We start from the raw sequence: 23,688 nt of genomic DNA, 5'->3' as shown, positions 1-23,688 counted from the left end.
ATCAATCAACAAAGCACTTCCAAACAGGTTGCCTCAATCTATAGCCTCTCTGGCCACTGCCCAACAGCATAAATCTATAGCCTCTCTGGCCACTACCCAACAGCATAAATCAAACTTTCTTCTCGAGGAAAGAAATCCAAACGCAATAACTAGCCAGCAACCAATCCGGGAACGAAAAAAGCAAGCCTTCTTCTACCCAGTGTCCACAGAAGATAGGTCACCGAGGCTGGAAAACCCTAGATCCTACATAGAAAAGCTGATTCTACTCTTGCACAACCCCAAAAGCAGCTTAGAAGAGGACACCCACGCCTGGAAAGTTTCCAAAATCAGCAACAACACCCAGAAGCTCCCTAGAATCAAATCACAAGTTCCCTACAGAGCCTTGACAGCCTGGAAAACAAATCGCAATCTCCAGCAGCAGCCGAACAGGTCGCAATCACTTGGAGACACCCTGGAACAAGAATCAACTTTCCAAATCAAGCCCCTAGCACGTGCGATTTTCCCTGGAGCTCCCAGAATACCCTGGAACCTCCCCTGGCAGGTGGCAACTTCTCTTGGCAGCACCTGGTCCCTCCTGGCATATGGCAATTTTGCTTTAGCAGCACCTGGCAGGTTCTAGCAGCTTACAACTGATGATCTGGCTCCTCTAGAACTGATCTTGGCCTTTTGAGTCCAAAAGAAGGGCTCTCCCCCCCTTTTTAGAACCCTGAGCTATCCACATTGCATTTTAAGATCCACAATGCCAAATTTGCCCTTGGTAATGTTGGTCTTTTATGCAACATTGAGCCCTAGTGTCGTCCCAATGAAGATCTCAAGCTCGTCAATGTAGAAGACAATCCTGTTTGACCCCGATAATGCCTCCTGATCTCTTCTGTCCACCTTGGAACCCTGCTGGAGACCTTGTCATAAAGCTGACTGCCCAATTATCCCCTGACTGTACCTCAGATCCTAATGAGGCAAGCTCTCAGCACTTTGTCAAAAGCCTTGCAGAAATCCATAAAGCAAGATGTGCTCTAGCCTCCTCAATGACATCTCAGAGTGTGAAGTCGTGATCTAGCATTGCATGATCAGCACAGAGCCTGCCTGCACATTAGCTCTGAGTCCCTCAAGCTCTACATACTAGCTAACTTGTATCGAGCACTAAGGCATAGATCTTGAGCATGACATGCCCAATCATAATAGTCCTGTAGTTTTCTGAGCTCATGGAATCCAATGCCTTAAATGGGAGTGATGGTGTTAAGGGTCCAATTGTGGGGGAAACGGATGCAGACCGCTTCATTCAAAAGCTTTGCCGTGATCGGGCCCATGGTACTTAGTCCATATCCAATGTATTCAATACATAGTCCCTCATGTTCTTTGGCTTGGCCATTATGTACCTTCAAAGCTGCATGTTTGACGTCACTGGTGGGACAGGGTAGCTGTTGGAGGTAAGGTGGAGGCTGGTGAGGAATGTTGTAGGGTGTGCGAGGATAAGATTACTAGAGATTGGTGTCAGTGAGAGGAGAGGGAGTTCATAGCTCAGGAAACTACTGCCAAAAGTCCATGCGTGGCAGTCAGCATGGCCGGGATAGGATGAGGTTGGTCGGTCAGCATCTAGCAGCCTGGTCGGTATTTTAGGGCCCAAGGGGAGCCTATAAAAGCAGCCCCCTTGGCCCTTATTCTTCATCCCCACCTCAAACCTTCCAAGCCTTTAGTGTAGCAGCAGACATGCTTCCCCGAAGTAGACCAGCAGGATGCCTCAGCCTATATAGGGATCTAGTGAGGATTCACCTCCTCTACGTAGTCTAGTTTCTTTCCAGTTTTGTAGTTGAGAGTTTCAGCCCCTCCATACAGTTGTATTCAGCCCTTTGGGCATTCATACATTTCAGTTACATTATCGCCCTATGATTCTCTCACTCACATCCACAGCATCACTTTGTGTATTGGGATCTCACTCTCTCTCTTGCTCAATACTAGCTGCAACTGCAAGATGATGCACGTGAGTGAGAGAATTAGAGGGAGAGAATGTAGTGGACCTCCGAAGAGGAAATAGATACAACTGAAAAACGAATGTCCAAAGAACTGTACGAAGGGGCTGAAACCCTCACTGCAAAACTGGAAAGACTAGACTACCTAGAGGAGGTGAATCCTCACTAGATCCCTGTAGAGGCTGAGGCTACTTTGCTGGTCTCTGCTGCGGGGAGGTCTTGCTGCTACTATTCGTAGGGCTGAAGTGCCCAACTGCTATTAGGTCATCCTGGCCGATCTGTTCAATGCCGACCGGAGTCCCTGGTCTGCTGGTCAGCGTTGACCATGTCGGTTGAAAAGGCAATGATGATTTAAAAAAAAGTCAGCGCATTGACTTTTTATTTAAAAAAGTCAACTCTGTGTTTTTGAATTGCGATGATGTGGCGTTGACTGTCTTGACTGTGTGCTGATTGCTGATTGCGCAAGGCTGCCTGCATGGCTGTACAGAGGTTTGTGATGCAGTTGACCTAGCTGCCTGTGTTGGCACCAGTTGGCATGGCCACGTGCGTGTGGATGCCCGTGATATCCCCTTATGCTAGAACTTGAACTAATGTATGAAAGGGCCCTCCCATCGTGCTGACGGACTGTTTGTGGTCTACCTGGATGATAAATCTTGATCTGAATGCCTGGTTCATGAAGCCTGATCTGTAGGAACTGAATTCCGGAGTTTGGTGCTAACTTCTGGTAAGGATATTGTCTGTGGGTTAATGCTACAGGATGATGCTCAGTGTGGTTTCCCTTGGTGCATATAGGTGATAGGGACGGAGGAAGGTTGGGTTTGAGAATGGCATCCTGGTCTTGGTGTAACCCTGTTGCCTGTTGTAATATTGTATCATGCTGTAATACTGTGTCTTGCTGGTGCCGATCTCAAAACCCTTGAATCAAAGGTCGAGGCGGAACATCCTTAATCCAATAGATGAACTTGGACTTATGGCTTGGGATTTTGACATCCAAGCCTTGGTGCGATAGTCAGGTCGGACTTCGAACTAGTGCCACCATCGTGCTCCCAACATGACGTCCGATGCTTGAGTAGGTGCAACCCTGAGTGGCCGATACCCACCTTGAGATCTTCAGAGTGGCTGAAGCTACTTGCATGTCACTTTCTATCCACTGCCCTGGAAATGCACCATTCATGGTCATTGGTTTTGTTGGTATAAGAGGCAACTGAGCCTTCTGAGCTGCTTTGGTGGAGATGATGTCCTTGAAAGTGCTTGGATAAGGACCTTTTGACCACCAACTTGTCAATTAAACTGAAACATATTGGGAAACTGATGAGGCTCCCCCTTGTCCTGAGCTTCAAGCTCCTATATGACTGCTGAGGCTCTCCCTGTAATCTGCTAGTCATCAAGCTCCTCGATGACTAATTGGGTTTTTGAAACTGTTGCCAAACCACTTGACACGCCTCCTGTGGTAATTCGGGCAATTTTCCTTAATATGGCCCGGCACATGACAATAGAAGCATCAATTCTCTTTGGCATAGAGTGCTCGTGTTGCTTTATCCAAGTACCTGCCATAGCCATTGCTATCCTTCGCCATCCAGCTCTTCTTCTATTGCCCATTCCCACCATCACTTGGTGTGGAATCCTGGGACTTCTTACTATTGACGTGCATGGATCCTTAACCCTTGTGCATGAGCTCAAAATTTTGAGCAAGCTCGTATGCACACTCATAATCCTGTGACCTGAAACTTCTGACATACCACTGGATGTCTATACACAGCCCATGGAGAGATTTGCAACTGTATAAACACTTTCCTCCACCTGCAACTGTATAAACACCTGAGTGAATCTATTGGTATAATGATTCATCGTCTCGGTGTCTTCGGGCATAGCTCATACAACTGACTGTGGAGCCTGTCCAGGTATTGCGGTGGCAGGAACTGTGATCGAAGATCTTTCATGAGTTCCGTCCAGTTGTAGAAAGGGGTCTCCTCGTCTGCATCATAGTGGTCCTTTTGCAATAGCAATTTTTAATTGCACCACTCTTTTTGGCCCCCTGTTGCACATTTTGGCCCTAGGAATTAATTGCCTAGTAACTGGGTGCACATTCAAAATTCCCAAGGATCCACTGGGGATTTTTAATTCCCCAAGTCCCGCACACATGGCCGGACGCTCACGCCCCAAAGGCTCAAGGCAATCACACGCAAATTACGAGTCGCAAATCAAAAGTCCCATAATTTCACGTCCTTGTGACGTGTCACTGATAGGAGGGAGCCGGCTGGTCAAGTCTGATGTAGACTCTCCAACATATGGTGACCCGGGCCACAGGGGGGGTTTGTATCTGCGCTCCCCCCACACCAAAGAAATGTTGGAAAGGTCACCTCCCCATCTGTAAGCCCCCAAATGAGGAGAGCATGGGGAAGGGAGACCTAGGGCAAGACCTGCCGCATGGGCATCTGCCCAAAGAAAAGAGAAAGAGAGGGCTGCTACATGGGCAGCACCTCACAGCAAACACAAGAAGAGGTACCTGGCTGTCTGGGCAGATTTGCAGGGAGCAAATGATCGCAGCAGCTGTACGGCTAGCCATATCAGCAGTATGGAATGGTACGTGAATGTGGAGCAGCATGCACAGAGCTGATGGAGCTTGGACATGGCCAGGCAGGTGGCAGAATGTGCAGAGGCCAAAGGCGCCTGCATGGCAGGGCTTTTGGGCCTGGTAAAAGGCCTGCAACCGGCCTCTATAACAGGCTGAAGGGTGGCGCAATGCCATGTGTCAGGTCGGAGGTGCAGAGGCCAGCAAGCAGGCTGGTAAACTCCCCGACCTGGTCAGTTTATACAGACCCAAGGGGGTTGGTGGAGGAGCCGGCCGGTTACACATTGAAGGGCCCAAAGGGGCATGGATTGGAATGCCCATGGAGGGGAGTACTGGGTCGGCCAGTAGGACCCTCAGGGGTCAGTTTTTGGGGCAGGAAGTCGGCCAGCAAGGAGCCCTATATAAGAGGGCATTGCAGTCCCATTTGATAACCACCAGCGTTCAGGGAGCAGATTTGAAGCAGAGGAGCAGCACACTTGGGGCCTACATCCAGAGGACCAGGGCAGACTGTATATTGCAGACAAAACTTGAAGAAGGGCTGCACACCTAGTCTGACACTCAGGGCAGCAAGGTGTGCAGGACAAAGGACACAATTTGGTGGGACTTTGGCCCTCTTTTGTATTGTGTCCATTGGACGGAAATATTTTGTTGGTCCTATATCTCTCTTTGAGCATTGTCTATTCGCTGATCTGCAAATATATGTGAAGCACTCTAAGTAAGGAAGTTTGTGATTCCACCCACACCACCACTGTGTGAGCTCCTGGCCTTTCCACTCTGCGTACTCTCTGTTTGGTTGATTTCTAACAAGAAAGGGGGTAATTCCCCTAGCAAAGCTTGCATGCATTCCCTTTGAGGAAGCGAATGGTGATGGTCCCTTCCCTAGGTTCTTTTCCTTTCACTCCACTGGAGCTCCCATTTCAAGCTTTAGCAGCAAACACATGGGAGCATCTCTAGCTGCCCAGCAGTGGACAATGAAACTTTTCAGTTGTGAAGGAACAAGTAGTCAAGGTAGAAAAGCTGATCCATCATCGACTGTCTCCCTCAGCATTTTTAGCCTTTTGTTCTGTTTGCTTTGTCGTTTGGCAGCAGCCCGTGAACATGCTACAGTTTCCAATTCGAATGTTGTGGACACATTGTGTATCTTCAGCTTCCCAAGCTGCCACATGCTATTTGGTTACACCTTTTCCTAGTAAGGCCTTTCAAATATCTATGTGCATATTGTGCAAGAGTGCCTAGCTTGTAGAGGCAGTCGTTAGCTTTCCATCCAAGCAAGGACAATGTGGTTATCTTCAATTTTCTGATTGGATTGCTACGCACAATTGCATTTTTTTGGCTGGTGACCAACGATTGGTGACCTACCAGCATAATGAAGGGGGACGGAGCAGATGTAGGAAAGGGGACGGAATAGCAAAAGGGAGTCAATGGAAGGGCGGGTGGGGGGGCGGGGGGAGAGAGAGTGTGTGTCTGTGTCTGTGTCTATGTCGTGTGGGTGAAGAAAGCAAGAGGGGCCTAGATGAGATAGGAGATGTCGACATCAAGAATGAGTACAATCATGGGGAAGTGAGTCCCAGTTTCTCCTTTTCAACCCTCTCAAGTTCCTCTTTTTGCCCCTAGGGCTACCCCTAATTTGGCCTCTTTTTCACTTTATAACATGGTAGAGAACCCCACAACCCTCCAAAGGTTGTCAAAAGCCCACATGCTGCAGGCCTAAGCATTGAGGAAGAAGAGGGGGCAAGCAAAGAGCAGCTGCCAGTGAAAGAGAGCCCCGCAGGCTAGCAGCTCAGCAAAAAGGAGTTACGAGGGGCGAGGTGGGGTGGGCTACAGGAGATGGGACCAGGAGGGGGTGTGCGGTGGGGGTGCTAGACATATGATGAAAGGAGGAGCAATAACGACTTCATGGGGAGGAGCTATCCCTATTGTGTTCTCTGAAGGCATACCTAAAGGGGAGCAGAGGCAAAGGCCAGAGCATGCGCACATGAGAATGGCCAGAAAAGAAAAGGCGGGGTAGGGGGGGTGTTTGCGGTGGCCGGGCGGCACACATTGGAGAAGAAGATGAAGAGATCAACAGCAGGTGCTGGCATTAGAAGATTTCAGTTTCAGACCAGCTTAAGCACCATGCCACAATGCAGTGCGCCCACTTCTCTTTGGCAACCTCTAATTGGAGAAAAAGCACAAAGCCAGTATTCTTAGAGGGCTGTCATTATTCACATCAGTTACCCACGGTTTTCCTTAGCTCCATACCTCCTCCTCTTTCTGCCTGAGGCCATCCAATCCTTTCTTGCTGCCTCAGAGACAGGTTTATGTGGCCTTGTCTACCTTTTAGAGAGACCTCCTGTAGAAGTCAAGTATGCCTAGGCAGCGTTCAATAAACTCAATTGCTCAGGAAATGACTTTCTGTATGCTTTGAATGGTAGAATGGTCCATCTCTGTGGGTATAATCAAATAACAAAATAAGGATGTCTAGCCCCAGGAGACTTTATGTTCAACAAAAGAATATGCAATTCTATGTACGCATCACTTTCATAAGCCAGAATCTCTACTGGTCATGCTCTATTAAACTTCAATAATCAATCTATACAGCAACAACTTGTGCCTCTGATCTTGTTCACACAACTTGCAGCCTCCAAAGCACAGAATCCCTCAAGACATTGTAGAGTGTGTGTTGTCTTGCCTGCAATGCAGAGAAACAAGTATAAAGTGAGTTCGAAACGCACCTGTACACCACAGGTGACAGCCTCTGTACATAAAGGCTCCCCTTCAGGATAAAGCCATATGCTGCGAGCTCCATTATAATTTCGCACTGAAAACATGCCAGTCTTCAGCTGTGCGCAATATTCTTCAAGCCAACGCAACAGGGCATCTTGCATGTCAGTTGTTTCAGAAGATGGAGGAACGCATCCCATCATTTCCCCTTCAGTTTCCAAATTCTGAGTTCCTACGTATACTGAACCATCTTTACAGTCAAGAAAAAAGAACTTTGGTGAATATAAAGAAGCTGCGATGATGATCTGTTTCCAGCAGACTTCTGCAAGTTCCCAGTGAGGTATTAAATACTTAGTCAGCTGCACTACCTTCTCAAGTGGTAAAAGACACACATTGACACGATGATCGTAAAAGCTGTAGCCGCCTAAGAGGCCCACAGGTCTGTTAGGAGCATCAGCTTCATCAAATTCGTCGTAATCAAAATAAAAATCTTCAGGTAGTTCCTGCCCACCACAGAAACGATAAAGCAAACGAACCGGCGGTGGAAGGCTCCAACCAAGTGCTTCTTCTACATGATTTATATCTTCTTCTGAAGAACCAGGTTTAAGTGAATCAGCAATTTCTGGACAATTCATTAATGTCCAGGACTTCAAATTTTCCCAACATCTTTTGGCTCGGACGACCAATGATGAGGGGTACATTCGAAAAGCAATATGCCACTTTCTGTAAGCTTCCTGCAGTTTCAAGAAGTTTGGTAAAGCAATAAAGATTAGTAAATTTTCCAACCACATTAAAAGGCTTACACGTGTTCAACTTGTAACTTCGAGGATTTATTATCCAATTGCAAAAACTCCTACTTCAGGAACATATGATCACTCATTTGCAGCGAACAAAATTAAGATGCAACTAGCAGTTTGACATATTGAGCTGTCTTAACCTTCGTATGACATGGTATTGTCCTTCTCTTAGTTTTGTCTCCTTAGTACTCATTTCTAAAAGCCCCATATTAGCGCTCTGTGTGTGTGTGTGTGTGTGTGTGTGTGTGTGTGTGTGTGTAGGTGTGTCGCACGCGTAAAAAATTTGGGCACATGGCTTCGCAATGTCCAATGAGTCAGCATAAAATGCCTCTTGCCACTTTGCCTGTTCAAATGCCCATTAAGGATGCTCTTACCTCTATTGGGAATAAAAATAAAGGTAATAGACAGTTTTTTGTGAATCAGGATAAAGGCAAAGCTTCAGTGGTTTCAAATGGGAATGTTTCTTCCCCTTCACCTCTTGCTATTCAATCCTCAACAAAAGGACTGAAACCTCCAACTGATGGATGGCAAAGTCCAAGAATATTTATTTCTGTTCGATGACCTCCATCCCCTCACACTTGGAATGGTGCATCTTCTAGTGGAAACTCCCCAGAGGTCAATTCAAGAATTGGGATCACATGGGCTGCAGTGACAACTAGCAGAACCCTCCTCCCTGAAGAAGAGGTTGCTGCTTTGCTGTCCACTCCTCAAGCGGATATTTCTTCTCAAGGAAGAGGCCCTGACCCTGAGGTAGAAATGCAGGGTTGGCATCATGAAGGTTGCTGTTGTACACAGCTGTTATTCTCCTATAAATATTTGTACATATGACTGCTCATATCAAATGCTTTACTCTTAATGTTCAGGGGATGTGTGACAGTAGGAAATGGAAATCAGTGTGGCTGTATATCAATAGATTTCAGCCTGATATAGTGGCATTACAAGAACACAATCAACACGTCTATGCAGGAAAGACAGGTCATTATTGTGGCTATGATATCTTCTATGCTGGGGAGCATTCTTTCTCCGGTGTAGTCTTTCTGATCAAGCATGAACTTCAGCCAGTTATTGCCTTAAATGACAACCAAGGCAGATGGATTATTCTTCAGTGCATCATTTAAGGCGAGGTGTTTGAATTTGCCTCTGTCTATGCACCTCAATCTTCTCGGGATAGAACTGCAATTTGGGATGCCATGCACCAATATCCATGGAGGTATCATGCCTTCATATGTGGGGATTTCAATAATGCTCCGCAACAAGGTAACAATACATCGGGACATACTCATATGTTAACTCCTGAAAGGCATGCATGGTCTCAATTACTGATGCATCTTGATTTGGTTGATCTTTGGAAGGAATTGCAGCCTTTGTCACCAGGCTACACCTTCCAACATAATGCCCTTTCTTCTTAGCAGACACGTCTGGATCGCTGGTATAGTGTAGCTCCGTAACAAAATGATGATTTTACATGCAAAATGTGGGTTGACTATGCCTTTGTGCATTCAGATCATGCACCTTTATGGTTGAGGTTATCTTATTATGATATGCCAGATGATAGACAGCCTCAAAGGCAACATCTGATTGTGAACAATAGCTATTTGCAGCACGTTGTTTTCAAGGCCATGGTTACTGAAGCATCTCACTCTCTGTCTTCTCAGAGCCATTTCGATATTGATAATGCATGGGATTCTTTAGCTGTAATTAGAGATTATGGCAAGTCTTACATGAAGACCTCGAGAGAAACTGTTGCTCAGGCCAAATTGACTTGTCAAGACCTCACTGAACTCAGCCATCTTCGTCCATTGTCTTTGCATGAGCAAACAACACTACGCCAAGCCAGACATTGTCTTCAAATCAATGATCACAAGAAACTGGCTAAATGGGAGACAAAGAGCTTTTACAGATAAAGGCTGCTCTTCCAAACAATTTTTTAAAAGCTTGCATCAGAATATTAAAATCAAACATTTGCAAGGTGCTTCTGCCTGATGGTTCATGGACTACATCACGGTCACAGCTTGCTTCTGTTTGTGTCCATCATTTCTCTCAACAGTTTGGTTCTGCAGATTCTCCCTCGCAGCAGGTTCTGTCTGCAAGAAATTCACCTTTACAGCATGTTTCTCCTATTATTTCCACTACTCAAGCTTTGGAATTGGAGAAACCTTTTACTGAGAGGGAATTGTCAGATGCAATCAAATCCTATGGTAGATGGAAATCTCCAGGATGGGATGGTCTTACAGATGAGTTTTTTCTAGAATATTAGAAAATGCCAAACACATGGAAGAGAGGTCTTGTTAAACTCCTTCCAAAAAAGCAAATTTGTAAATCTTTGGCTGATTGGAGACCTATCACGCTTATGCCAGTCATTTACAAAGTCACTACCAAAATGATTGTTGATCGGCTCAAAGGTTATTAACATGATGGGTTGCATCCTGCGTAATATGGTTTTGTTCCGCGTAGGCATATCACAGATAACATTGCTAATGCTATGTTGGAATCGAATATGCAAAATATATGCAGCAAGATGTTTTGCTATTACAAGTTAATATTGCCAAAGCCTTTGATACTGTTAAGTGGGATTTTATTTCATCAACTATGCAGGCACTGGGATTTGGCACAAAAATGCAGCAGATTATCAATTAGCTATATCAAGATAGTAAAGCTGCCTGCATTCTTTCATGGGATATTTCTACAACCTAGACTCTTGGTTGTTCTGTTCGGCAAGGATGTCCCCTCAGTGCTTTACTTTTTGCCATAGCCACTCATCCAATGCTTCAATATATGGACCACCTTTTGGACACTGGCATGTTGCACGGATTGGAAATTCTTGGCAGCCGTAGCATGATCGCTCAAGCATATGCTGATGATTCTTTCTTTACTCCGAAAAATACTCGGAGTGATCTCTCCATGATTATGCAGGCTCTTTCTACATATGGTTTGGCTGCTGGTCTTCGTGTCAATTTTCAGAAATCAAAATTATTGCCGTTGCATGCTAAAGACTGGCATAGTCTTTTGTGGCCTGGGGAAATTGTTCCAACTTCTCAATTGATTCGACATCTTGGCTATCCTATAGGTTGGGGGCTCACTCGTTCTCAACAAACTGATTGGGTGCTCACAAAGTTGAGGGCAAAACATGAATATTGGAAGCTTGCAACTTGGCCATTACATGTTCGTTTGCGAATAACGCAATCCATTCTGATAGCATACATACAATTCTATCTGCCTCTCATCATGTTCACTAAGGCAGATCTAGTTTCCTTTATGTCTGCTATCATGGAAATTTTCTGGTGTTCAAAAAATGGCAAGAAAAGTCTCAGATTACTCTCTATGCATCGTCTCTGCTCTCCAAAGATGCATGGGAGACTGAACATACTCAATATTCAAATTCATATACTTGCTCACAGGGGGAAAATGATGTTGCAGTTTATGCAAGGGGATCAGCCTTGGGCTTTCATGATCCGCTCTCTTTTATTGCATATTGATACTTCTGCTTTTGGGCATTTGCAGCCTACACAGTGGGATTTCCTATTTGGCTCTATTCAAGGCAAGATCAGAGGCTGTTCTTTTGTCTCTCGTTTGCTTCTTGATTGGAAGCATATTTTATCTCACTTGAAATGGCATGGCAGGGATTCTTTGTCGGGAAATTCTTTGAGGGCTGAGAATATTTATTGGTCCAAAGTATTCCACCCTCCTTTGGCCATACAAGAACCCAGGCGTTCTTATTTTCTCTCTTTCAAAGGCATTTCTTCTGTGGTGGATGTACTTCAGGATGATGGCACTCTTTTATCTTTTTCTATGGCTGCTAGCAAATATGGTTTGGGAGCTCATTATCGTCCTTTTTGGCATTAAATTTCACAAATGCTCCAACCGTTCTTGCCAGTACCTCGTTTGGAACTTCAGAATAGACTTGAGGATTGGACTCTACATTCTTCTTCCTCTTCAGCCCATCCTTTGAAGCTTTCACATATCACGGTGCCCTCTCTATATAAAGTGTTATTATTTCCACCTTGGATTTTTGACAGAGCAAATTATGTTTGGCATATGGATCGCTCACTACAGTGGTGGAGAAAGCAGCTGCGTCTCCTTTGGCATTATAAAGTCCCTCTTAGGCAACAGCTTTTCCTTTGGCGAGTCATACTTGGCATTTTTCCATCTGGGCAGTTACTCGCGCATAGACATATTGCTCTGGCTGTTTGCCACAGATGTCTACATTCTGCTGAATCTGTGCTTCACATCTTCTGGCACTGTCCACACACTTGTGATTTCCTCGCTCTCATCCGACAGAGGCTTCGAGCAAGGTTTCCTACTGTTACTTTTGGCAGGTTCTTCTGGTTGTTTGGAGTTCATCCAGCTAGACAAGGTTTTGATTTATTTTTTGTTTGGGTGCGCTACTGGGCACTGTGGACTCTATGGATCGACAGAAATCATAGTCTTTGGTGATCCTCTTTTTTCATCTTTTGTTTTTTTCAAACGATCTCTGCAGCAATCATTCTATGATTGCTGCCAGACTCATTTGATTGATCATGATGCATATACAGCTTATACTGAGATTTTCAGTTGAGTAGTAGTTACTCCACTTTGAAGTAACTATGAATGTAATTATTTTACAGCAATAAAATATTTCTTCTCACAAAAAAAAGTGTGTATGTCACATGCACACACCCTAGACTTATGAGGCATGTTGTTCCACATTGCCTCTGACAACAAGAGATCACGGACTACTTCACAGGAGAGAAGCATACAAAGACTACAGGCCACCCAGCTAGGGACCTGAGCTATCAGCTTGAGACACCAACTCGGGAAACTAGATGCAAGCACAAGGAGCTCCAATCACATTTAATTGCCACAGGACAGTGCCAGGCTGCTAAACGCCCATGAGTGCACAAGAGTCTAGGACGAAAGCAGCAGTTTTGGACGTTCCAGAGGCATTAGGACTCCGCGTGGGTCCATAGTCTAGCCAACACAGAGCTCAAATCCGGACACATAAATTGTCCTAATGCGTATGTTCATATTCCTAAGAGGCAAAGGGGGACGATCGACTCCAAATCCCAAAAGCTTGTCTTTATGGGATACAACTCTCTGTCAACAGGTTACAGGTTGTATGACCTCATCATCAGAAGAGAGTGGTCAACAAGGACATGATCTTTGATGAGCAGGCTCCAGTTTACGTGGTTGAGGAGCCACAAGATCCTAGTGATTATGAGGACCAATCTATTGTTCATACCCCTAAGCCAAAGCAAGCACCAGAAGCTCATCTAGAAGTTGATATTTAGCCCCCGCATTAGGAGGAGGCTCAGGGTTCTCGTTGTGTTCCTAAGTGGTCCCGGTAGATCGCATCGAGGTAAAGATAAAGCCCCGAAGGCGGCACCTCCACAGGTGAATGATGCTGTATGATACGGAAGCCAATAATAAAGCCCAAGAACCCTCCTTAGCTGCTGCTGAGTGCACCTTCCAGCTCCCCGAGGTTGACTCTACGTCCAGGAGCTAAGAGGGGGGGTGTTAGAGTTAGTCATCTCCTGTATGTACTCAGAAGAGCATTTTCTAATAAAAATTTAAATACAATTATCTAAAAATAGAATGTCATTGAAGAAGACTCCTACAAATTCTCGATAGCATTCCATCAGCCTGTTTAAAGTATTTGGGCATTAGTAAGGCCAAAAGGCATTACTAAGCATTTATGAAGTCCCAAAGTTGTTCGGAATTACAGATAGACCTAAATATTTATGGGCTACATTTATGTATGTTCCACTTCCGTTTAATTCTTTTCCTATGAGCACATGTTACTAACCACTTTTGTGAGTTTAAGACTTCACACCACGGTCGATTATCATCTAATCCGTGTAGATATCATCATCAAATTAGTGGTTACCATTTATCATTAGCTGATCACCATGCATGCTATCTTTAGTAGAGCCCTAGCATGGCCTTGTCCCTTCAGTGTGACTATATCTTGTCACCTTCAATACGACCATATCATCTTCAATGTGATCTTTGTCATCTTCACTACGACTTTATCATCTCTAATAAGACACTGACATCTTCAGCATGGTTACACCATTTGCAGTATGGTGATGATCTTCAATATCCATGATACTCACATCAAATGACAGGATGTTGAGAGCTAGCGCATGGGGTGGACATCACATCATTAAAGTTACAAGTCGATTGACTCTTCCTTACCAGATCACCCTCTACTTGATAACATGCCATGCAAGATTGATGACACTTCCCACATCCACAAGGGTTTCCTAAAACCCCTAGAGTCTACAATACCCTTATTCTTCCTGACAATTTCAGACTGTGCTTTGGGGGTGAGCTTTGGTGTGTTGGTCAATGATGCTTGGCTTTAATCGAGACTGATCAAGATCACGTAACTTTTACCATGAGGTGGATGTGATGTTCAAACCCCTAAATCCATGAGTATAGTAATTTGCACCTTGATCACTCACATGCACACTCGTTAGAGCACCTCCAGATTGTGTCAGTTTAAGTAAAGTCTGAGTTGCCTAAGTCAAGATATGAACCTGGCAAGCCTAGGATTGTATTTGTTATACGCCTACATGTGTCATTCATTGTGTGCATGGGTAGAGGGGTCATGGGGCAAATTTTATTACAAAGAGTAAAGATTATTAATAAGATTCCAGGTAACAGTCCGCTTTTTATTTAGCTTTTAACCATTCCGCTTTTCATCTTTTAGCTTTACTTGCCTTTCCTCTCCTCTTCAGCCCTTCTATTATTAGACCTTATACTTCTGCTTAAGGGTCTCCCCTCTCTTTATTGAATGACTGTTCTCCTAGCCAATTTGAGTTCAGCCTGCTCCCTCTTCGCACAAGCGTCATCAGCCCTTCTCCTCCTTGTTCCCTCTCTTCCAACGCATGTGCATCCTCCAACCACCCTCTTCCATGATGGCCATTTCGCCAAGGAGCAGTTCACTGCGATCCAGGCCCGTGCAAAGTAAATCAGCGTGCTTATTCAAGAACTGGACAGTAAATCACAGCAGCTTTTCTACCTTCTAGGCCAATTGCAATCTGTCCAAGCCTCTTGCCCCACAAAGCTGACCCTCGCTCACCTGCCAAAAACTTCGTACTTACTTCTTTCCTCGATTCAACATGACTACTTGCTGCAAATGTATCCATAACAGTTGTAAAGTTCACTTTAGTACTCAGTTAAAAAATAGGCCCTATAAGTTTATAAAAGGGTCACAAAAGTTGTTGCCGCTTCAGTGTTTTTGTACATACAGTAGTTTTCATGAGGCCATGCCACATGGCACCCTTGTTCAATAACTCCACATACAATTGAGTGCTGGCCCACTTCCATAAGCCTATAAAAGGGGCTTCAACTGCACTTGCAGGATCATTCAAGTTATTACACTTTTGAATCCATAACTGTTTGGTACTTTCAAGCATCAGCCTTGAATGGCTCCAAATGCAAGAAAGATTGAATCATGTTAGAAATCAACCAACAGAGGGTACGCACAGCGGAAGACTGATAGAATAGCCCAAGAGCTCACACAGTGTGTGTGGGGAGTGGAATCACAAACTTCTTAAACTTATGTGCATCACATAGATGTGCAGACTCATCAATAGACAATGATCCAGCCAGATATAGAAGCTACAAAAGAATATATATTTCCGTCCAGAGCTATGGGCACAATATAAAAGAGAGATAGATCCAAAGTCCCACCAGAGTGTGGTCCTTTGATCTTACCGCCACGTAATTGTACTATCTGCCGAATATCTCTAGACTTGAGCCCGTGTGCTCCACCTCGAGCGTATGTAGACTCTCCGTCCAGATCACAACACCTTGCTGCCCGAGAAGACAGCCAAGGTTCAGCCCCTAGAAAGCTCAGTCTGTAGCACAGCTTCAACTCTCCTTCACCTCCAGTATGAGGCCCAAGGGAGTGGCTTCAGGCTGCTCCTGTTTCGGCTGAACTGTTGGATGAATGAATGCCCTGCCAAAGGGCTCCTTTTACAGGCCCCAAAGGGGCTCAAAACTGACCGACTTGAAGGGGCCTCCTGGCTGACTTTGTCTGTCCACCAACCGACCCCACAGCTCCCCATTTATGGAGCTGTGGGCTGCCCTTTTAGGGCTGTGTGCTAGCCGACTTTGGTTGGCCAGCCGACCAGCCTGCTAGCCCTATATAAAGGGCAGGGTACTGCCTTATTTGCTTATGCAGGGGCTAGCCCATAACCAGGCCTGGTTGGCTGGCTATACCCAGCCCAACCAGCCTCTCTACGCAGGCCAACCCTGCTACTGCACACCTGCCTTCATTGCACCATATCCAGAGCATGTTGCAGGGCATGTGCCTGCCCACAAACCTTGCCCAATAGCTTGCCATGTAGGCTTCTATACCCTGGGATACCCCGCCATCTTGCTGCTCATCAGAATCCTCTTGCCAGGGCAGATCCAAGGCATGCTGCCCCTGCCTCCAGGTACATGATCTCTCTCTTCTTTGATGTGAGGTGCTGCCCATGTGGCATCTTTTTCTTTTCTCTTGGGCACATCCTGTCCTAGGTCTTCCTCCCCCACGCTCTCCTCATATGGGGGCTTACAGATGGGGAGGTGACCTTTCCAACAAATCTAGCTTTGGCTAGCAAACATCATGGGAGCTGCCTGGATCCCATGTTCTCTTCCTAACAAGATTTTTCTTTCTTTCAAATTTTTATTATGCCTGCTAACTGGTTTCTCTGGTTTTCCCTAGCTAGTTACTACTAGGAACGAGTAGTAGAAGTTTTGTTACACTAAACACACACGCACACACACACCTTCATAAGACTAGAATATAACCCCTAAAGATTATTCTTCTACTTGAATAGTAAAATCTGAGGGTCCTTTCTCTATGGCTTTTATTGGGCATTAATCCTTAGAGGAAGAAAGTTGAATTTTTGTGGCTTTTAAGAAAAGATCCCTTAAAAAGGCAAAAGGAAGGACAGAAGGTATCAGCAGTAACAACATGTCCTAAAGAACTATCAATGAAAGACGCTAACTTTTTACTAGTATAACAACAAGGGTTACTAAGAAAGGCTAGCTTTCCATGCATTGTAAGATTTCTACCAATGTTGCATAATTGAAGGCCTCTTGTCCTAATGTTTTCACATATTTCCAAGCACTCACAGAATCTTCCAAACTCTTATGACCCAATGAGGAAGAGCACTCATAACTTGCAGTGACTTCAATATAGAACCTAAACATACCTTATCAAGACTAGGAGAAGTAAATATAGCAATCATAAGCTCTTTTCTTAAGAATGGGAGTGCTTTTAAGGCCAAGAACTTGAAACTTTAAAAACTTCTCTAGTGATACTTCCCACTAAAAGCAATGTTGATTTCTTTCCATCTACTCCTTGAGAGCTGACCACCAATTAAACTACACTTTCAGGCCTGTTAGGATAATTGGGCTTCATCCTCATGAGGTTAGAGAGTAGTTAGGGCTTGAGAGTCCACGTGGACCTCTTGCATGCAATCACCTACATAGAAGGTGATTGCCTTGCTCTAGTACTCTCTAGGGCAGTCGCCTTCTTTCCATTAGTCTCCAGGACGGTGATGAGAGTCGACCTCCACGGTTCTAGGGAGGGCACATGACTCTTGGACTCTCTACACAGTCAGGGACGGGAGGCTTACGTGCTGCTCGTGAACACGAGAAGCAGTGTCATGAGACGGTCTATCTAATGCTTCGACAGTTGTAGTGTGTGTTGTGTGAGCCTTTGTGGCAGAACCTTTGTGGTTATCTTTGATGCTTTGTAATGAGCAACAAGCCCAGTAGGGATGCGCTTTAGTTGTTAATGAATAGAAGTATCTTGTGGTGTGAATTGTCGAATATCTCTATCTTGCGCCTGGATAATGATCTAGAGTTCCTCGACTGTGTGGGGATCATCTTAAGTGAGGAAAAACGTCATTGTTCAACCATCTATGATTCTAGAGCTTATTTGGTCAATGACAAGAAGAAGCGAGCTACTCGTGACACTCGCAAATGCTCCTACTGTGGCAAAGATGGTCATATAGAAAAGTTTTGCTATGCAAAGAAACGAGATGAGGTTCTAAAGACAAAGAATAGTAAAGACAAAGCACTGGTCGATCTCTTCGTGAGCAGTCAGATTTTATGTTCTTTGTGAACAAGTCCTACATTTTTAGCTCTTTGTGAGCTACTAAGTTCTCTGTGAACGCTATTTTGAGGCACATTTGTTGTGAGCATGTTATCTCGTCATTGTTGATGTAGCTCTTTGTGAGCAATCTATATTTGATGTAGGTCTATGTTTGGTTGATGTTGTTCTCAATATCAACTCTTCCCTCATTTCGGTTGAGGGCGGGATTGTTAGGTTAGAGAGTAGTTAGGGCTTGAGAGTCCACATGGACCTCTTGCATGCAATCACCTTCGAAGGTGATTGCCTTGCTTTAGTACTCTCCAGGGCGATCACCTTCTTTCCATTAGTCTTCAGGACGGTGATGAGAGTCGACCTCCATGGTTCTAGGGAGGGCACATGACTCTTGGACTCTCCTCATAATGAGGGACGGGAGGCTTACGTGCTACTATTGACCACGAGGAGAAGTATGAATAGAAGTATCTTGTGGTGTGAATTGTCGAATATCTCTGCTGTCTTTCTTCTTCAAGTCTGAATTTCGTTGTGAGAATAATCAAGTAATTGCACTACATGCATCACTGATTTGAATCAATATCCATCAAGGCCTTCAAAGCCAGTTGCCTGCACTTGTCTAAAGGCATGTGCTTGAGAAATGTACATTGTATAGAAATGGCAACAATTCATCGTATTTTGGCTCGAAAAAATCCAAGCAAATACATGTACATCTCTACGCCCAGTAGTGACTCCTTGGTTTGCATCTAAGCCAGACAACCTTGAGAAATAGTTGCCCCTGCATGGGATTTCTTTGGCTTATGAATAATCTTGAAGTTGAATTTTTGAAGCAACAACATCCATCGCACCAATCGTCCTTGTATTACTATTTTGTTGATCAAGTACAACAATGCTTGGTGGTCCACAAAAAATATCTTGACGAGATAAGTTTTCTAAAGTATATAGAAGTTTAAACATAACCTTAATATTATATCTTCCAAAAAGCTTTACAAAAAATATACCTGAATAAGTCAATCCAAATACTGTAACCTTCTCTTATAGTCTCTATCGGTGAAAACCCTCCGGTTGAGGAGTAAGGAGAACCCCAAGAAACATGATCTATCAGTCTAGAAGTAGATGCAATGTTTCTAATAGGGGAATCACAAGAAACATGATGCATCCATCTAGAAGTAGATGCCGCATTTCTAATATCCTTAGGGGAATGGGAAGAAGTAACAAGATTTACTTTTGGCTTCCACATTTGAGTATGATTATGACGATAAGGAGAAACGTTCTTAGTCTTTGGATGAGTTCTCCAAACCAGAATGATCTATTGACTAGCCTTTTTACTGTTATAATGAACCGGCTCCCTTCTAAATTAAAACCTCTAGGAAAGAAGGTCAATAACTTTTTTGGATGAGAACTTTACATAGGCCTCACTGCCTTGGAAATTTCTTTCAAGTTAGCAAATTCAGCTTCTATATGCTCAATAGGAAAAAAACGAAAGGATCCAAAACCAGATTTTGCCGTTGCTGCATATAAAGATCTCAAATCTCCAATCAAAGAATCGTTTTTATGAACTTTCTTAGCTTCCCTAACATGCTCTTGAAAACAGAGCAAAGCAGTATGCTAAGTCTGACCTACACAAAGCAGACTACTACTATGAATAAGTAGATAACATAGATTCCTTGAAGGTATGAATAGGACTAAGAGATTGAAGGTTACAAGATGTTTCCTCTTAAGACATCTTAATTTATTAAGAATCCTTATATTGTTATTTGTATAATGTGTCCTAACCAATATGAACTTAAAATTAGACCATCTGATAGAACCTTCCCCAAAACCATGAAGTTTATTCACATTCAATCTAGCTAAGAAGTTCTATTACACTAGGCCACGATTCTGTTTCTCCCCTGCTTTCCATGCCCAAAAACAAAATCGTTTTTGGAAAGTGGCCCTGTTCCAAAATCCCAATTTCAGCTTTTTGCTGCTTTTTGCAGTTCCACTCAATGATTTCTGCTCTTGCAGAGCCTCAAAGATGTTAGAGTTAGGATCCCTTGCTTGTAGCTGAGTGAGGGCCTTTGCTGTGGGTGTGCCCGCCCTATGTGAGGCTAGAGTAGGAGGGGGCATGGCTATGTACCTGTCTACCATGGATTCCTCGAGGTTCCAACCTATTCTGGGTACTAGGAGGTGCAGCGCCAGGGGGCTGTCATCATGCAGTGGAGGGTGCACAATGGTGCGGAACAGTACACCATTGTTCAGGGTCCCATAGGACCTCTTTTGCTGCCACAAATTACAATACCTATCAGTCTAGGCCAGCATGGGGGGCCAACCATGCCACCCCTTGGGCAGTAGACCTGACCTGCTTGGTCAGGTGCAGCATAGTTCTTGTCATAAGTGCTCTCTCTTTGTTGTTCATTTTCCGTTGCACTCTCACAAGAGAGGATGCTGATGTCTGAAGAGGGAAGGAATGTTACGCTCTAGCTGAGGTAGCATGACCTCGGAAGAATCCATACCATAATTGTATAATCTCAGCCTTGATGTTTGCTGAGATTGGACTTTACTTAGAGAATTTGGGGGCTCTTCTACACCTGAACACGTCCAAGGACTTCCAGTGGCTACTTTTTGTTATTTTAGCACATATATTTCGGACTCCTCCACAAGAAAGATCATTGCAATTTTGATTATATGTTTTATGACTTCTACGCTTCCTTGGGTTTTGTCCAAGGATCTGAATTGCTATTGTAATCGAAGCCTTGCATCATTGGAATTTAGATATGTACCAAGTTTATCCTTGGTTTGAGGTGCACCTCATTCACATCCATCAGGTGCTAGTGTCTTTTCTTTCTAAACCCTAATCTCAACGTGTCACATGCATCCTCATGCTGTGGACACGCTCGCAACAGATCCGACCACGTCAGCTGCCACACAAGCAACCAAGACAACAGGTCCACGTGGACGGCCACATCAGCCAACTGCCACACAAGCAGCCAGGTCACCCAGCCACACAGGCAGGCAACGTCAGCCTGCACAGTTAGCAGAAGCAGTCACGACACCACGTCCATGCCACGTGGCAATCAGGGGTGCCACAGCCTGATCGGTGTAGGTCGGCCATCAGCAGCAGGCTGCTCGGTGGGGTTTCAGCCTGGTCGGCCAGTTTCAGGACCCAAGGAGGCCTATAAAAGGCAGCCCCTTAACTCTCATTCACTCATCCACTTCCAAGGCTGTTTGGGGCCTTAGTTCTCAGCAATCACGACAGGGATCAGCAAGCAATTCAGGCCCAGGACAGTCAGCAGCAGATCTGCCCCCATCCTTGGGCATCAACAGGTTCCTCTATAGGCCCGGTTTAGTCTGGAGAGCAGCAATTAGGATTATGCATCAGAGCAGTCCCTTGTCTCCATCAGCACACAGTAGTGAGGGTTCATCCCCTCCATACGATACTTAGACCTTTCAGTTATTTGCAGTTATATTCAGCCCTTTGGGCAAGACATTCTTTCAATTATTATTTCCCTCTTTGGAGGCCTATTGTAATTTCCTCCCTCGGACTCTCACACTCACTCCACAGTTCCACTTGTGTTTTGAGTGCATTATTCTATCAGTTCATGCAGTAGTGAGCAGGAGAGAAAGTGAGTTAGGCTATCTCCCTATTACACTATGTAAGTCTTGAATGATATGTATGTGAATGCTATTTTCAGTTTGCATGGCTATTTGAAATTATAAGTTTATTAAGTAATTCACTAAAAATTGCGCTTCCCACCATAACACGACTCTGACAAGAATGCACCCTTCTTTAAGTACCACTCGATCTAAGGATAGATACTCTTAGTGTCTATACGGCTGAAAATAAAGATCCTCCTAGACGATCAAAAATGTCATCTATTGGAGGAAAAGGGAAACACTTTTTTATTGTCTTAATCAAAGCAACATCCTAAAGGATCCATCTTTCTTGAGGATGAGCAAGAGAAGGGAGCAAAAGGAAGAACTAGTAGGTCCAATCAAGCGTTTCTCTAAAAGCTCTTAAACTTGCTTGAAGATCTCATCTTGTTCAGTTTGACTAACTCGGTATCGAGGTCTATTGGGTGAACTCTTTAGGCCTTTCTAGTGGAAGCTGACTAGGCAATTGTACTATCTGAAAATCCTTTAAGGAAGTTTAACCTTTCTTGGGTAAATATATTTGAAGAAACCTCATCTAGAACTTCCTTTGGGGACATATGCCTTAACTGTTGAAAATCATGAATGGACACCTCTCTCTTCGTAGAATTTGAACGACTGTTGCACGCCCTGTTGCGTACATCATCTTTCAGGTCAATCCTAGCCTAATAACTACCCATGCCATGCCTGTTCTGTGTAGGCTGCAGTGTCTCAAGAGAATTGGGGTCTACTGCAGCTAATTCAAAAGGCTATTTTTACTTTCATAGTATGTTATCGAAAATTTGAGTTATTGAAGAGACCAGCTGGCATGTTAGCCAGGGTAGATAAAACAATGCCGTTGTTCCAGACGCCACATAGAACGCTGGAAAGGGACGCTTGCATAAATTGAAAACATTATGGAAACCTATTTTAAAGACATTAAAATCTGGGGAAAAAAAAGGGCAGACCTGGAAGGAGGAGCAAGGATGTCCATGGTGATCGAAAGGGGTGGAAAGATCGAAGCGACTGAGACACAAATCTTTCCAGACAGAATCGTCGGAGGCAAGGACGTGCCAGCGGCGAGCAACGCAAGCCAATCGAGCGATCTCATGGGCCTCGAGTTTTCGCAAGATGGAGTGAAGAACAAACTCGGGCAAATCTTGCTCAACTGAGAGCGGCATCGCCCTAACTCAACCAGCCTTTCACTTATCGTTCCCTTTTAGTTTGGCTCTTGAAAACCTTCGTGTACATTCCTTTTGGCTCAAAGGAAATTTCTTTTTGGCCTCCCGCATCTGATAAGAAAGAAAATATAGGTATTCTTTAAAGACTTTCTTTTTATTTTAAGGTGATTGGTCCACATATGCTCCATTGAATTGCTTTTAGGCTAGTAGGGCTTTCAATGCATGCATTCAGTGACTCCGTCTGCCCCTCTCCCTTCTCTCTCTCTCTCTCTCTCTCTCTCTCTCTCTCTCTCGTTCTTCTTCTTCTCTCTGGGGAGGCCACATGAATGAAATTCATCTTTTTTAATACACTTTCTTTTTAACACGATGGGGATCCCACTACTGCCCTGCCTTTTGGAGTATCATTATAGATCTAAGTGTAAAGTAGCTCGATAAATATTACCAATAACTTGTAAAAAGGAAACGATAGGTGTAACTTGGAAGGAAAGGAAAAGAGAAAAAGCAAGCAAAGGTGAAGGAATGAAAGAGAGGAGAGAAAAGCGGTGAAAGAGGTGCGTGTGTGTGGTGGATGGACCATTAAATAAAAGTGGGGACGTGCCTATTCAAGAGTAATATAAAGTTGGTGTCATATAAAAGACAAAGAGAGCCTCCATCTTTAAAGAGAAACACCTAACAAAAGACAAGCATTTAGGATCTCCACAAGAGGACAAACAAAAGACAAGAACATGTAGGACCTCCACAAGCAAACAAAAACCTTAAACCCTAAACACTTTAG

The 23,688-nt window shown here is 44.4% G+C and overlaps 1 protein-coding gene across 2 annotated transcripts in view; it reads right to left on the bottom strand.

Moving 5' to 3' along the window:
• SKIP16 (SKP1/ASK-interacting protein 16) overlaps positions 1-23,014 on the bottom strand; it is a 39,004-nt gene extending 15,990 nt beyond the window's left edge. For both annotated transcript variants that reach the window (XM_087390661.1, XM_087390660.1), the window contains exons 1-2: positions 22,701-23,014; positions 7,254-7,976 (exon numbers count right to left, since the gene is read on the bottom strand). In XM_087390661.1, coding sequence (XP_087246787.1) covers positions 7,254-7,976; positions 22,701-22,913 — 936 coding nt within the window. In that variant the 5' untranslated portion in view covers positions 22,914-23,014. The remainder of the gene's footprint in view (positions 1-7,253; positions 7,977-22,700) is intronic.
• Positions 23,015-23,688: the final 674 nt, after the last annotated feature.

This window comes from Dipteris shenzhenensis, chromosome 19 (assembly GCF_047967505.1).
Source record: "Dipteris shenzhenensis isolate YYH24624 ecotype China chromosome 19, Dip_SZ_1.0, whole genome shotgun sequence".
NCBI lineage: Eukaryota > Viridiplantae > Streptophyta > Polypodiopsida > Gleicheniales > Dipteridaceae > Dipteris > Dipteris shenzhenensis.
This window is presented reverse-complemented; position numbering and strand designations above follow the sequence as displayed.